The sequence below is a fragment of the Quercus robur genome, chromosome 3 (genome assembly GCF_932294415.1).
Source record: "Quercus robur chromosome 3, dhQueRobu3.1, whole genome shotgun sequence".
Classification (NCBI taxonomy): Eukaryota; Viridiplantae; Streptophyta; class Magnoliopsida; order Fagales; family Fagaceae; genus Quercus; species Quercus robur.
Genome location: NC_065536.1, coordinates 32,008,031 through 32,020,829, shown reverse-complemented (window position 1 = coordinate 32,020,829; position 12,799 = coordinate 32,008,031). Strand labels below are relative to the sequence as shown.

The 12,799-nt window shown below is 32.7% G+C and overlaps 1 protein-coding gene across 1 annotated transcript; it reads right to left on the bottom strand.

Moving 5' to 3' along the window:
- Positions 1 to 5,593: 5,593 nt before the first annotated feature.
- Positions 5,594 to 7,832, bottom strand: LOC126717806 (D-galacturonate reductase-like). Its single transcript, XM_050419709.1, has 4 exons — positions 7,468 to 7,832; positions 6,756 to 6,999; positions 6,392 to 6,571; positions 5,594 to 6,085 (listed from the first exon to the last, which is right to left on the bottom strand). The coding sequence occupies exons 1-4, from the start codon at positions 7,782 to 7,784 to the stop codon at positions 5,873 to 5,875; spliced, it is 954 nt and encodes a 317-aa protein (XP_050275666.1). The 5' UTR covers positions 7,785 to 7,832; the 3' UTR covers positions 5,594 to 5,872.
- Positions 7,833 to 12,799: the final 4,967 nt, after the last annotated feature.

Here is a 12,799-nt window from a genome sequence, read left to right as displayed (position 1 = left end):
ATTAACAAACATAATGATAGAGCAAGCATTATGCAATATGTATGGGTAAAAAAAGAGCATAAATAGGCTAATTTATGTTCGGGCTAAATTAAACCTAAACACATGAAAAAGGTAGATTAGAGAGCATAAATAGGTTAATTTATGTTCGGGCTAAATTAAACCAAAGCATGTGAAACAACAAGTTTGATTAACATGAGAAAGGTGATAGATGAATTAAACAATCTATACCCAAAAATTGATTGTCATAGACAAGGTAATAGATGAATTAAACAAGCTATACCGAAATTAACAAGGTTATAGAATTAAACAAGTTATACCAAAAAGTTTAATTAACAAGGTAGTAGTTGAATTAAACAAGCTACACCATAAGTTAATTATCATGAAAAGGGTAGTAGATGAATTAAACAAGCTACGCCCAAGAGATTATCATGAGAAAGGTAGTAGATGAATTAAACAAGCAACATCATAAGTTAATTATCATGAAAAGGGTAGTAGATGAATTAAACAAGCTACATGACAAGAAGTAATGAACTAAACAAGCTATACCAACATGAAAGGATTTAATTTAAGTTCTGGCCAAATTAAACAAGCTGTAAGCATTAATAAGGGGTAGATGAATTAAACAAGCTATACCCATAAGGCATGAATAGGTTAAGTTAGGTCGAGCTAACTTAAGACCTAAACATGCGAGCATAGAATTAAATACGTACCTTGTTTGTTGAAAATGTGAAATTGTTGCAGGTAGATCATGGCACAGAGGAAGGTAGATAAAGGCAAGGAGCCAATGCATGAGTCCTCCATTGAGGGGAATGATTATTGCCCTATTGATTATGTTGATGTGAGAGTGAGGTCTGAGAGTAATTCTTCTTCCGAGGGGAGCTCCTCTGTTTCGCGAAAATAGGGTCGTTCTTCTCGTAAGGGATGTTCTTCCTTTCGGACCCACGGTCCATGGGCTTCGCATTTTGTCTTACATCAGGGAGTCGTTCCTTCAGCTGGACTCTTGAAGGACTTGAGATCACATCCTTCTTTTTGCATTTGACACAACATGGTACAAACTCTTCTATTTTCTTTCCTTTGCATTTCCTGCTGCTTCTTGTTCTTATGTGTTAGAACTTCCTTTTCAAGAGAGGAAGTCCATGGGTTGTGGGCAGAATTCCTGGATTGACTTCCACAACATTTTGGGTTGGGCTAAAGGGCAGTATCAAGATTTCTTGTGCAGTCTAGGCTTTTGGGACTTCTTGAGCATTTCCCCTAGTGCTTCTTTGTCATTCTGCCTAGGAGCCTTATGGGGGAGATATTTTGCCGAGACAGGGACTTTCCATTTGTCGACCCTGGAGTTGGCACCTTCTCCGTTGGACTGGAGTGTGATCCTCGGTATACTGATGGGTGGTGACATTTTACCCTTAGTATGATCCTAAGTCCCTAAACTTTAACAAAAGTTTGTTTTTCGACCTTAAACTTTAAAAAATTATTTTTTCATCCCTAAACATTATAAAGAGTTTTTTCAATAGTTAGAGACAAAAATAAGGATGAAAAAAGAACTTTTTTCAATAGTTTAGGGATTAAAAAAGAGCTTTTAGTAAAGTTTAAGGACATAAATAAAACATTTTCAATACTTTAGGGATGGAAGATGAAAATTTCAATAGTTTAAGGATGAAAAATGAACTACTTAAAGTTTAAGGATGAAAAACAAACTTTTAGTAAAGTTTAGAGACCAAAGTAGTATTGTACCCATTAAAATTTAAATAGGACACATGATGCAAAATTGAGAATTCAATTAAAAACTAATTGGATTTTCTCGTAACTTTATCTATTAATATATATGTGTGTGTGTTTGTGTTTTTTTGGGGGGGGGGGGGGGGGGGGGAGGTTTCAGTAGCTCAATTGGTCTTCAGTTAGTCTTTTCTTTTATTTGATTTTATATATCAAATAAATGCTTGTTAACTTGGATTTTCATGTATTAATTTAGTTTTCCCTTTAAAAAATTTATTAATTTAGTTTTGAATTTTAATATATTTCTTATTTTGGAGGAAATTTATAACTGGATGAAACCAATCAGTGAAAATGAATCCAAATACAATGGATTGGGTTTTCTTGGTTGACGAGTTGGGTTATTCTCACATAAAAAAAAATTGTTTATGTTGATTTTGGTTTTGGTCTCAACATAAATAACCCAACACGAGGTGACATATATTATACAACTAGCTTCTTTGAATGCACTATGCGTGTACTTAGAAACTTTTCTATTTTTTCAAAATGTTAAAAATTTTCATTCATCCCAATTAAGGGTTTATACATTAATTTATGGTCATTCTAGCAATTTTAGGGAGTATTATGGCCATTTGCAATGGATTTAGGGTTTTTTGGTAATTTTAGAGGTTTCATTGGTATTTTGGTTATTTGGGAGGCTTTCGAGAGTATTTTGAGGTTTTAGGGATAATTTGATCATTTTGGGTCTTCCAAGGGTAATTTTGTTTTAGGTGTTGAGGCTATTTTCAATCAATTTATTATTACAATAATTTTAATTGTTTCTAAGAATGTTTATGAATTTGTAGACGCTTTGGGTTGGGCTTTGGTTCGTGGCCTGTACAGAATCAATTATGGGAATGTTACATTTTTGGATTATGAAAGTTCAATAAGTGTATAAAACACCTTGAACGTTTAGACCTCCAATTTACAAATTACCAATTCAAGCTTAATATCAAACAATTAATGTGCGGAAAATGAATGTAAGCTTAATACAGAATTGATAAACAATCTAAACCAAATAAATTCACATCCACAATAGAAATTAAATGGAAAAGATTAAAGGAAGAGAGATGCAAACACAAGGACAACACTTGATGTGTTATCGAAGAGGAAACCAAAGCCCTTGGCATAAAACCTCTCCGCCGCCCTCCAAGCGGTAAACAATCCACTAAAGAATGTAGTTGGGATACATGAACAGCAGAAGACCCTCCAAGCCTAATCTACCCAATGTACCTAAGCCCTCTAACCTTCTACTCCAACGAGGTTACGTCGAACCTATTTCTTCTTTAGCTTGCCGGATTCCGCTACTTGATCATAGCATCTACCAATATGAAATTGGTCTTTTCTTAACTGCTTCCCAAATACCAAATAGCCTCCTCACAGATATGGGTATGGTGAAAAAAGGTTTTAGTAATGTACCTTTCAAGGATTTGACAATAGAGAGGAAGAGAGTAGAGAAATTTGAAGAGTCTCTATGTGAAAATTATGAATGAATCAATCTTGTTTTTCTCTAGGGTTTCTCTCTCAAAATTCTCTCTGGAAACTCTCTAAATATCGTGGGTATAAGGGTATATATATAGTAGGGTAAGAAGGAATGTGAAAAGTCAGTTTTTTCCAAACAGGGTGTTCTGGCGACTTGACCTCGAGACTGGGTTGAGTCGTGAGTTCAAGTCACAAGCTAACGGCCTGGTTAGCCTAGGACTTTTGTCCTGTAGTGCAACAGTTGACGCGACTCTTCAGCTTCTGGCATGCTTGGCACGTGTGCACCTTTTTGGCGGCTTGCAAGCCGCGAGCTACCTGCGAGATCCAGTCGTGAGTTCCTGCTTCTTTGCACAATCTTGAGCATTTCTTCACACTCTCTCACACACTACCCTTACATAATTCCCACCTAAATACAGGGATATTAATTGCTAAAATACAAGCAAGTTTGGCACGGAATAAAGCCAACAAGTTGGTTGATAAAATTCAACCTTACAGATTCTGATGGTAATGTAATTGATAAACCAAACCATAATTTTATATTGTTGTAATGTGATTCCATGGATTAAAAATTATAATAATGTAACATTACAATATAATGTAGAATCAAGCAAACAAAATGCCCCCTAAATAATGATAGATTTGTTGACAATGGTTCTTGACTCAAGCCGGACTCTCACATTGATGATGATGCAATTGTCCTTGGATGCCATAATGTGGTCTTTGTGGGTTTTATTGGTTGCAAACTTCAGATTTATGAAATTCAAATATGTAAAAACCGCTTTATATTGTTGTGGTTTTTTGTAATTATTTAGTAGTTATTCATAGGCAGTTGTGGGTTTATTAGTTTTGAAATGTATAAGCACAACTTTTACTCAAAATTCATTTTTACTATTATACCCTCAATTGTTTTTTAAGTTTGGAATGATGTTAGTTAAATATTAATGATGTTTAAGAGAATTCAAAGAATCAATAACTAAGGCTATGTTTGGTTTTAGCATTACTTAAAACTCTAACCTATATCTCATATCCCATTCTCTATTTTTCTCTTAACTCTTTTCCAATTGTGTTTGGCTAAAAAATTTGGATGTGGTTTTCAGCTAAAACACACATCTTTAACTCAAAATAGTGGACCCCACAAGCTAAAAGTAGTTAGAATGGTTCTATACCTTAATCTGTGTGTTCTTTTCTCTCTCCCTCACTTGTCTTCCATTTTTTTTTTTTTTTTTTGTCTCTCACACTCCTCTTCCTCTTTCATTTCTCTCTTCCCCACTCATCAAAGAAAGAACAGTAACATCTCACAAGTCTTTAGCTTCATTCTCCTAAGCTAATTCAAGTGACTACCCCAGATCAATACTCTCTCTCTCTCTCTCTCTCTCTCTCTCTCTCTCTCTCTCTCTCTCTCTCTCTCTCTCTCTCTCTCTCTCTCTCTCTCAATTGTTGCTTCTAGATCCACCCATTTAGTTAGATCTTGTGTTTGATATGTACCATAGCCTAAAATTTCCTATTTTATGTGGTAAGTGTGTGTGTGTTATGTTTTAACTATTAATAATATTTTATTACATATACCACACTTGCATCTAATAATTTCTCACCCAATCCCTATCAAATACCCATTTGGTCCCATTTACATTGAACCCAATGGTATGACATTCCTGTGAGCCTATGAGATTAATTTCTTGATGGTGGTTGTGTGGAAAAAATAAAATACAATGCTTTTCCTTTTCCACTAAAAAATAGACACCTAAATATTTAGGCTGTGTTTAGTTTTGGTGAAAGGACCTTATGGGTGTTTGGTTGGACTCGAAAACCCGATCCAATTGAAATCAATTTATAGTTGATTGTAAAATATGGCCGGGTATAGTGTAAAATATTTTTCACTTTCATTTTCCCTTAAATCCCTCATTCATTCATGAGAGAGAGAGAGAGAGAGAGAGAGAGAGAGAGAGGACTGTAGAGCTCCAACCACCCATCTCATTGCTATTTGTGGCCGTCGTCCTCACTATCAATCAAGGTAACGTCTCTCTTTCTCCCTTTTCCTCTTCTCTTTCTCTCTCTTTCCCTTAGAACGATCTACCCTCTCTCTCTCTCTCTCTCTCTCTCTCTCTCTCTCTCTCTCTTTGTGTGCAGATCTGCCACACCCTCTCTCCCAGCCAATCCAACCTCTCTCATGAACTGATCAACATCAATTGGTAGTTGGCGACAGTGGTTGGGTCCGATTTAGGTGGTTGGCTGAGTTTATATTAGCATGGATGGGTGGTTGGCATGAGGCTTTGAGTTTTTGTGTGGTGGTTGCTGGGTTTTTGTGGGGTGGTTGTTAGAATATATAAATATTTTCTGGCAAAAATTTTACATGCAAGACAAATACTGGAAACCATTGTCCAACACATTTTATAAAACAGAACTAAACATTTGAAAATATTTTATACCCTAAAAACATTTTATGCTCAGTTCAAACACAGCCTTAATGTATGGCTTGGAAACCAATGACTAATACACGGTAGATCCTAGAGTCCCATATCATTCGAATTTAATTAGCTCGTGACAAGAACATTATTGGAATTTGAGTGATATTCGAAATACTATAAGTTTTATTATATAAATATTTATATTTTATTGAAGCATCACCAATAAGATTATAGCATCATGTCTCTGCATCAAGCTCCAGCACAAGGTCATGGGGTCCCAAAATAGAGGCAAACGTTACTCCCTTGCGCTGAGGAAGCTGATTGATCTTGCTTGACTCCTCCTCAGTCAAGGACCAATCAAAGATCTGAAGGTTCTCATTCATCCTTTTCTTGTTAAAGCTCTTTGGAACCAAACTCACCCCCTGCTCGTACACCCATCTCAAAGAAATCTGCAAAGCATGTACTAATAATCAAGTAATCTGAGTAATCTGAGTAATCAAGCTTTGAAACTTAGTGACATTGCCTAATTTTCTCATAAAGGAGAACCTGAGTTCAAATATCTCGTTCTTCCACTTCTCAATCTATTGTTTTTAAAAATATGTTTTGACTAGCTTAATATTAAAAGTATTTCTTTAATGTTGCAGTAGAAATCTTTTTCCACACTTATCATGGGTCATAAAAAATAAAACTAGTTTTCTAATGGTGTTAGATAAAAGTAAAACATCAAAATTTCCAGGGAAAAACAGAGTGTATACCTGGGCAGTAGTTTTTCCATGTGCCTTGGCAATCTCTTCCAGGACATCACACTCTACAATCCTATTGTCTCCCCATTTAGTCCCATTTGCACCCAGTGGAGAGTAAGCGGTAATATGAATATCCTTTGCCTGACAGAACTCCTTCAATTTCTTCTGCTGCCAAAGTGGGTTCATCTCGACCTATAAAAAGAAATCATGTAAGCCACCAGAATTGGAATTCTCAGTTTATTTTTTAATGAAGTGGAACCTCATCTAGGCAGAACCCTTTAGACCCATCATTGTCGAGTAAACCATAGTAAGTTGGAATTCTCATTATGATTCAAGTGATATGATATTTGAGACATTTGTTACAAGTTTTACTCACTTGATTGACAGCCGGAGGAATTTTGGCAACTGAAAGAAGCTCCTCCAGCTTCTTACAAGAGAAATTGCTGACACCAATGGCCTTAGTGAGGCCAAGATTCTTACATTCCTCCATGCCTTCCCAGACAGACTTGATATCTAAGGGAAATGCTTGTTCCTTTGCAATGGGCATTTGACGCACGTCTTGGCTCAATTTTAAGGGCCAATGTATTATATACATATCCAGGTAGTCCAACTTAAGGTTGCTGTATGTAAGAGTATTAGCATACTAGTTCTTAAAAAATTTGTCATTTTACACTCTAAAAAATTATTTTATCATACTATTTCACAACTCACCTAACATCCATTTTTTATAACTACCCAATCAAATAAAATTATTGCTTCTGAAATTGATGAATTAATATTGTAAAAAACAACGAAATATCATGAAATTGATGAATTAAAATTATTTTTAAAGCAAACTGTCCTAATTCCTGAGTAATCCTGACGAGTCAACCCAGTCAAGCCATAGTTTAATAGTTTAGGATCTCAAGTTTTGTGTATTTCCTCAAACAATACCCTGAAAGAAAAATTATCCTAGTACTATATTTGATATAGAAAAACAGATTAAAAAAATAGAGAATTAGAAAGAAGACAAAGACTAGTACTTTTCTAATCAGGTATTCCTTTTATAGTGCTTTCTCTAGACATTAATTAAAGAAAAAAATGGATACCTTAAACTCATCTTGATTGCTGGTACCACAAGATCTCTCCCAGCAAAGCTAGCCCATAGCTTGGAAGTGATGAAGAGCTCGTCCCTAGACTTAATAAGGCCCAGACTTAGAGCTTGGGCTATTGCTTCTCCTAGAGGCTTCTCAGACCCGTATGCATAGGCTGTGTCAAAGTGGCGATAGCCTGCTTTGATTGCTTCTATGATTGCAGCTTTTGCTGTTTCAGGATCTACAGGAGGGTACGATGATGTTCCCATGCCTATAACAGGCATTTTAAGATCACAAGAAGAGCTTAGACTTACCTCCGGAACCAGAGCCATTTTCCTTTCTCCCAACTACTTTCTCGCGTTGTAATTTGTATACCAATCCTTCCTCCTATATATAGAGAACAACAGTTACTAAATTTTCCCTATATATATATATATATATATATTTTTTTTTTTTTCCTTTTCTTTTCTTTTTGGGATGGGAGAGGCTTGCGTCCAATGACCAGTTCCATTGGACATGTGAGGATAGATATACATGTCTAAAATTAAATACGTGCCGTGAGACCTATTTTTAATGAAAGTTTTGTTAGAAAAAGAGGTTTGTGGGTCCCGTGAATATAAATTAAATTAAGTGTTCTGTCACCATATCCTAGCGACTAGGCAAACCAAATACTAAAGGGTAAGGAAAATAAATGCAAAAGAAAGGAAATGATTAAAAAGCATTAAGCAGTTGGGTCGGTAGGGAAAAACTGGACTACATTATTGGCAGGCTGATCTAGAACTCAGTTAACGCTTTTCTCAAAAAAAAATAAAATAAAATAAAAAAAACGTGAAATGCAGAAACGTAGGGATGTGGACGTGTATCCAAACGGATACTTATTTCCACAGAATTTGTTAGAACTTATGACAAGTGCAACTATGCCTGTGAGTGGTGAGTCAATGTGCTATTGATGGTTTACCAATTACAGTAAGATATATCATCAAGTTGTGGCAAAGTATATGATCATAAAAAAAAATAAAAATAAAAATAAAATAAAATAAAATAAAACACTAAATTCTTTATCTAAGTTATCACTTAACATCATGTTTTTACTTATTAATAGCAATTTACTATGTTTTGTGACTCTTGACTTTATTTATAGAATAATAAGTATGTGTTTCTACAACAAAAAGGGTATGTAATGAGATCACACTCTCGGATTGAGATTAGGTGTAATGCCTAGGGTATTGTACCTAATGCAATAGTTATGAATTATTGAGATTTAAAGTTACAAAAAGTAATTTTAAATTTCAACCATTGAATATAAAAAAATGAAAAAAAGTAAAAAATAAAAGTAAAACTAGTAAAAAAATTGTTATGCACGTTGATCTCAATCCCACTCTCACTGTCTCAGAACTTCAAAAGATACCGTCTTTGTTTGTTTCCTTACAAAATTCCTCATCGTCTCATCCCCAAATGACAAAAAACACACGTGCACAGCATATTTTTGGAGGGGGTTTAATTTTTTAATATACATGCACAACATGTGTTCCAATTCATGGGTACTCATGATGTCACTATATATTTTATGAATAAAACTTAAACACAATTTTTTAAATAATGTATTTTAGAGGCTCAAATGAAATTTAACCAACTGGCTACAATGGCTTATAATCTTAAATAACACCGTTTTAAGTTATATTGAGCAATACAACAACATAATTGAATTTAATTAATAAATCTAATATAAGCACTAAGCAGCTATCTAAGTTTTGTCCATTTTGTACTCTGAACAATTTTTAGCTGTTGTTGTTGTGTCCATCGCTGTCCTCTTATTTCTTAATACATTGATTAAGGTCTTCACGAGCTCAGTGGCCTGTTTATTTCTGGAAAATATATGTGTATATATATATATATATATGTATATTTTTATGATTTAGTAGGGAATTTCAACGAGTCCTGCTTGGTTTGTGTAAATTTTTCAAAGTTTTGGACCTGAAAATGATTGATTTGCGTATTTTCTCTGATTCTTTGAATTCGTTCACGATTCTTTTGAATTGAATAATGAGGAAATGGATAAAGGCAGGAGTGGACAATTTGGACCCTCTAGATGGCATTATTAGATTGACCGTTGAATTTGATGCACTGCCTTTAATTAATGCAAATAATAATAATAATAACCAACAACCTAAGCTCAAGCTGAGGAGGTTGTATATATTCGTTGCATACATCTTCTTTCTCATATGAGGGTAGACCCCATATTTGAAAGTGGACCTCATAAATGTAGGGTCCATCCTCATGTGAGAGAAAGGATGCTTGCAATGAAAATATAATGAATTTTCTCCAAGCTGAGAGTGATGGATAAATTTCTTTCACATAGATTTTTTTTTTTTTTTTTTTTTTGAGATACTTTACATAATCTTGGTGTTTATTATGTGTGTGAAACTCTCTCTTAGAGACTTAAATTCCAATTCTTGCCTCTTACACCCTACATGCACTTATACTCGTGAAGTGACCATTACCCTAAAGATGCGCGGTGGTTCTTTAGTGGGATGGTCGAATAGAATAGATTCTAACCATACATATAAGTGATACATTCTGCCAATATTACTAAAATTGTCTACAATATCATTTATCTTTATCTTAAATAATTGGTTTATTTTTAGAAGTAAAAAAACGTGTTTTCCGTTGAAAATAATTTTAAGAAGAATAGAGTTTGGTTGAGTTCTAAAATAATATTGAATCCATCCAAAATTTCTATCTAAATATTAATAAAAACTCACAAATAAATGGAATAATCAATAAAATACAATTAACAACAGTTAACAAGGTGAAGGAGTTAGGAGGGAGGTGTTGGTGGTAGCATGGAAGAGTTACAAGGGTAGGAAGTAGAGGTATTTTGTATTTGGTTTAGTCGAGGTTAGGGAAAATTTTGGACCAAACCGAACAAGTTTGTTTTATACATATAAAGATAGGCATAAAAATAAATTTAAAAAAAAAAACATATATAAAGATAGTTTTTCATATGCTTTAAAAAAAAAAAGAAAAAAAAGAGATAGTTTTTCATATTTTATTTTGTTTGGTAGTATCAAAAGGGAAAAAATAAAAATAAAAGGTGTGAGAATAAAGTTGTTTTCCATTAAAATTTTCTGATAAATAACTCTGTTTCACACTAAGCTAAATAAAGGAAGTCTAAAAATAGTTTCTCAACTTATTTTAAGGTCATTACTAAATATAGAAAAATAAGATAGTTTTAAAGAAATATATTTTTATAAAAAATGAAAAAGTTCTTTAGAAAATTTTAATATTAAAACAAATAGAGCGGAAATGAAGAGTTAGGCATAAAAATTATAAAATTACAAAAGACTTAAATAATCTAATTGATCAGAATCGACCAAATAAAGAAACTTCAACAAATTTTTGGGGCTTAAAAAATTTGAAGTCAAACCTTATAAAGAGACCTAAAATTACCAAATCAATTAGAAATTCAAAAGGGCCTAATTTTTTTTTTTTTAATTACAAATTTTGAGTGGCCTAAACTTCAAAAATTCATTATAAATTCCCAAATATGGAAAATTAAAAAATTCATTACAAATTCACAATATTGGACTAAAATGACAAAATTCATTACAACAAATTTAAAGAAAAAAAAAATCATTATAAAACGCAAAGTCTACTAAAAGGATAATATATCCATAACTAAAATTTAATATGCTCTTTTTACATCTAAAAAATAGTGGGAACTAAAACTTGAATCTCCCAACATTACGAAGTTCGAATTAAATCATCAATGATTGATTACAAATTCCTAATATCAATAGTTAGTACATCAATGTTTCAAAAACATACAGACACAATTTTTTCATACAAGTTGAGAATTTGAACCTTGAGAAAATGAAAAAAAAAAATGAAAAAAAAAAAAAAAAAAAACGAAATTGATTGCACAGAGGACAAAACTAATAGGAACCAAGAATTTTGACTAGTTTCGATTAGTTCGTTCAACTGTTATAGATGGATAAGGTTCCTCTTCAAACTAGTTTAGAGAGAAACTCTTCTAATTTCTCATATATATATATATCATATGTGAATTTTAAAAATCTAACTATTGGATTGCATATTTTTTATGTTCTTAACATGCAAGTCTAATTTTGTTCAAATCGGATGTTATTTGCTATTCGATTAATAAACTTATTTTTATGAATAATTTTTTACCACAAAACTTGAAATTTCAACATGTTATTGATGATATAGTTATTGATTTTTAATTTTCTTGAAATTTTGCAAGCATGAATGATATAATAAGACTATGCAACCTAACGGTTAAATTTTCAAAATTTAAATTCAATAAAAAGATATGACAAAGTTTAGCTACAAAACTAGTTCTAGCTTAAGGCTACAAAATTGGTTTTAACCTAAGGCTATAACTTTACTCAATAAAAATAATATTCATACATATTTTGAAAATTTAACCGTTGAATTACATGTTCTTTACGCTTTTAATACACATATTAAATTTTGTGTCAATCAGATATAATTTACTATATGATCTATAAGTTTATATTTTATGCATAATTTTAAACTAAAAAATTTGCAATTAAAATAATTTATTGATGACATAGTTATTGATCTTTAATTTTCTAGAAATTTTGTAAGCATGGAGGATATAAGAAAAATATATAATCCAATGGTGGATTTATTAAATTCACCCCCATAAAAAGATATTGAGTAAGGTTGTAGTCTAAGGCTACAACCAATTTTGTATCTAAACTTTGTCCCAAACAATATAGATGAGTTTAAAGGATTTCTCTCCAAAATAATTTGGAGAGAAACTTTTTCTGTTACAGATATCAGTTTTTCGACACAGTTTTAGTAGGAGGGAAGGTGGTGGTTTGTGTATATTTTGTGGGAAAATGTTTAGCTCCAAACTAGTTTGGAGCTATCTTGCTTTAACCCATGATGTCCATACTTAATTTTAGTCTCTTGACTTTTTTAATGAGACATGTGACTCATTTAAATAATGAGTAATACTAAGTTTATAACATTTTCTCAACATGTCCTACGTGATAAGCTGTTATTAATGAGTAAAAAAGTGATGCTAATGGTGAGATCATATTAAAACCAATAATAACTTACCACTTAAGATCTGTTATAAAAATATTATGGGCATAACATTATTCATAAATAACACACATTTTTAGTTTTATCAATCCTTATGTAATGGGTTGGAAAAGATAATTTAAAATTTTCAAACCAATTTGTAACCAAACTTGGTCATATTTTGAGCCTGTGGTCAATGGGCCATATCCATTCTATCCACTATGTTTAGTGAGTCACACCTACTCCTCCTCCCTCCCCCATGGTAACTTTG

Coding starts and splice junctions, on each gene's coding strand:
- LOC126717806 (XM_050419709.1), bottom strand. CDS start 7,784: ATGGCTCTGGTTCCGGAGGTAAGTCTAAGCTCTTCTTGTGATCTTAAA. Junction 7,000..7,467: donor GCAATCAAGATGAGTTTAAG/GTATCCATTTTT, acceptor TCTTACATACAG/CAACCTTAAGTTGGACTACC. Junction 6,572..6,755: donor TTCCTCCGGCTGTCAATCAA/GTGAGTAAAACT, acceptor TTCTTTTTATAG/GTCGAGATGAACCCACTTTG.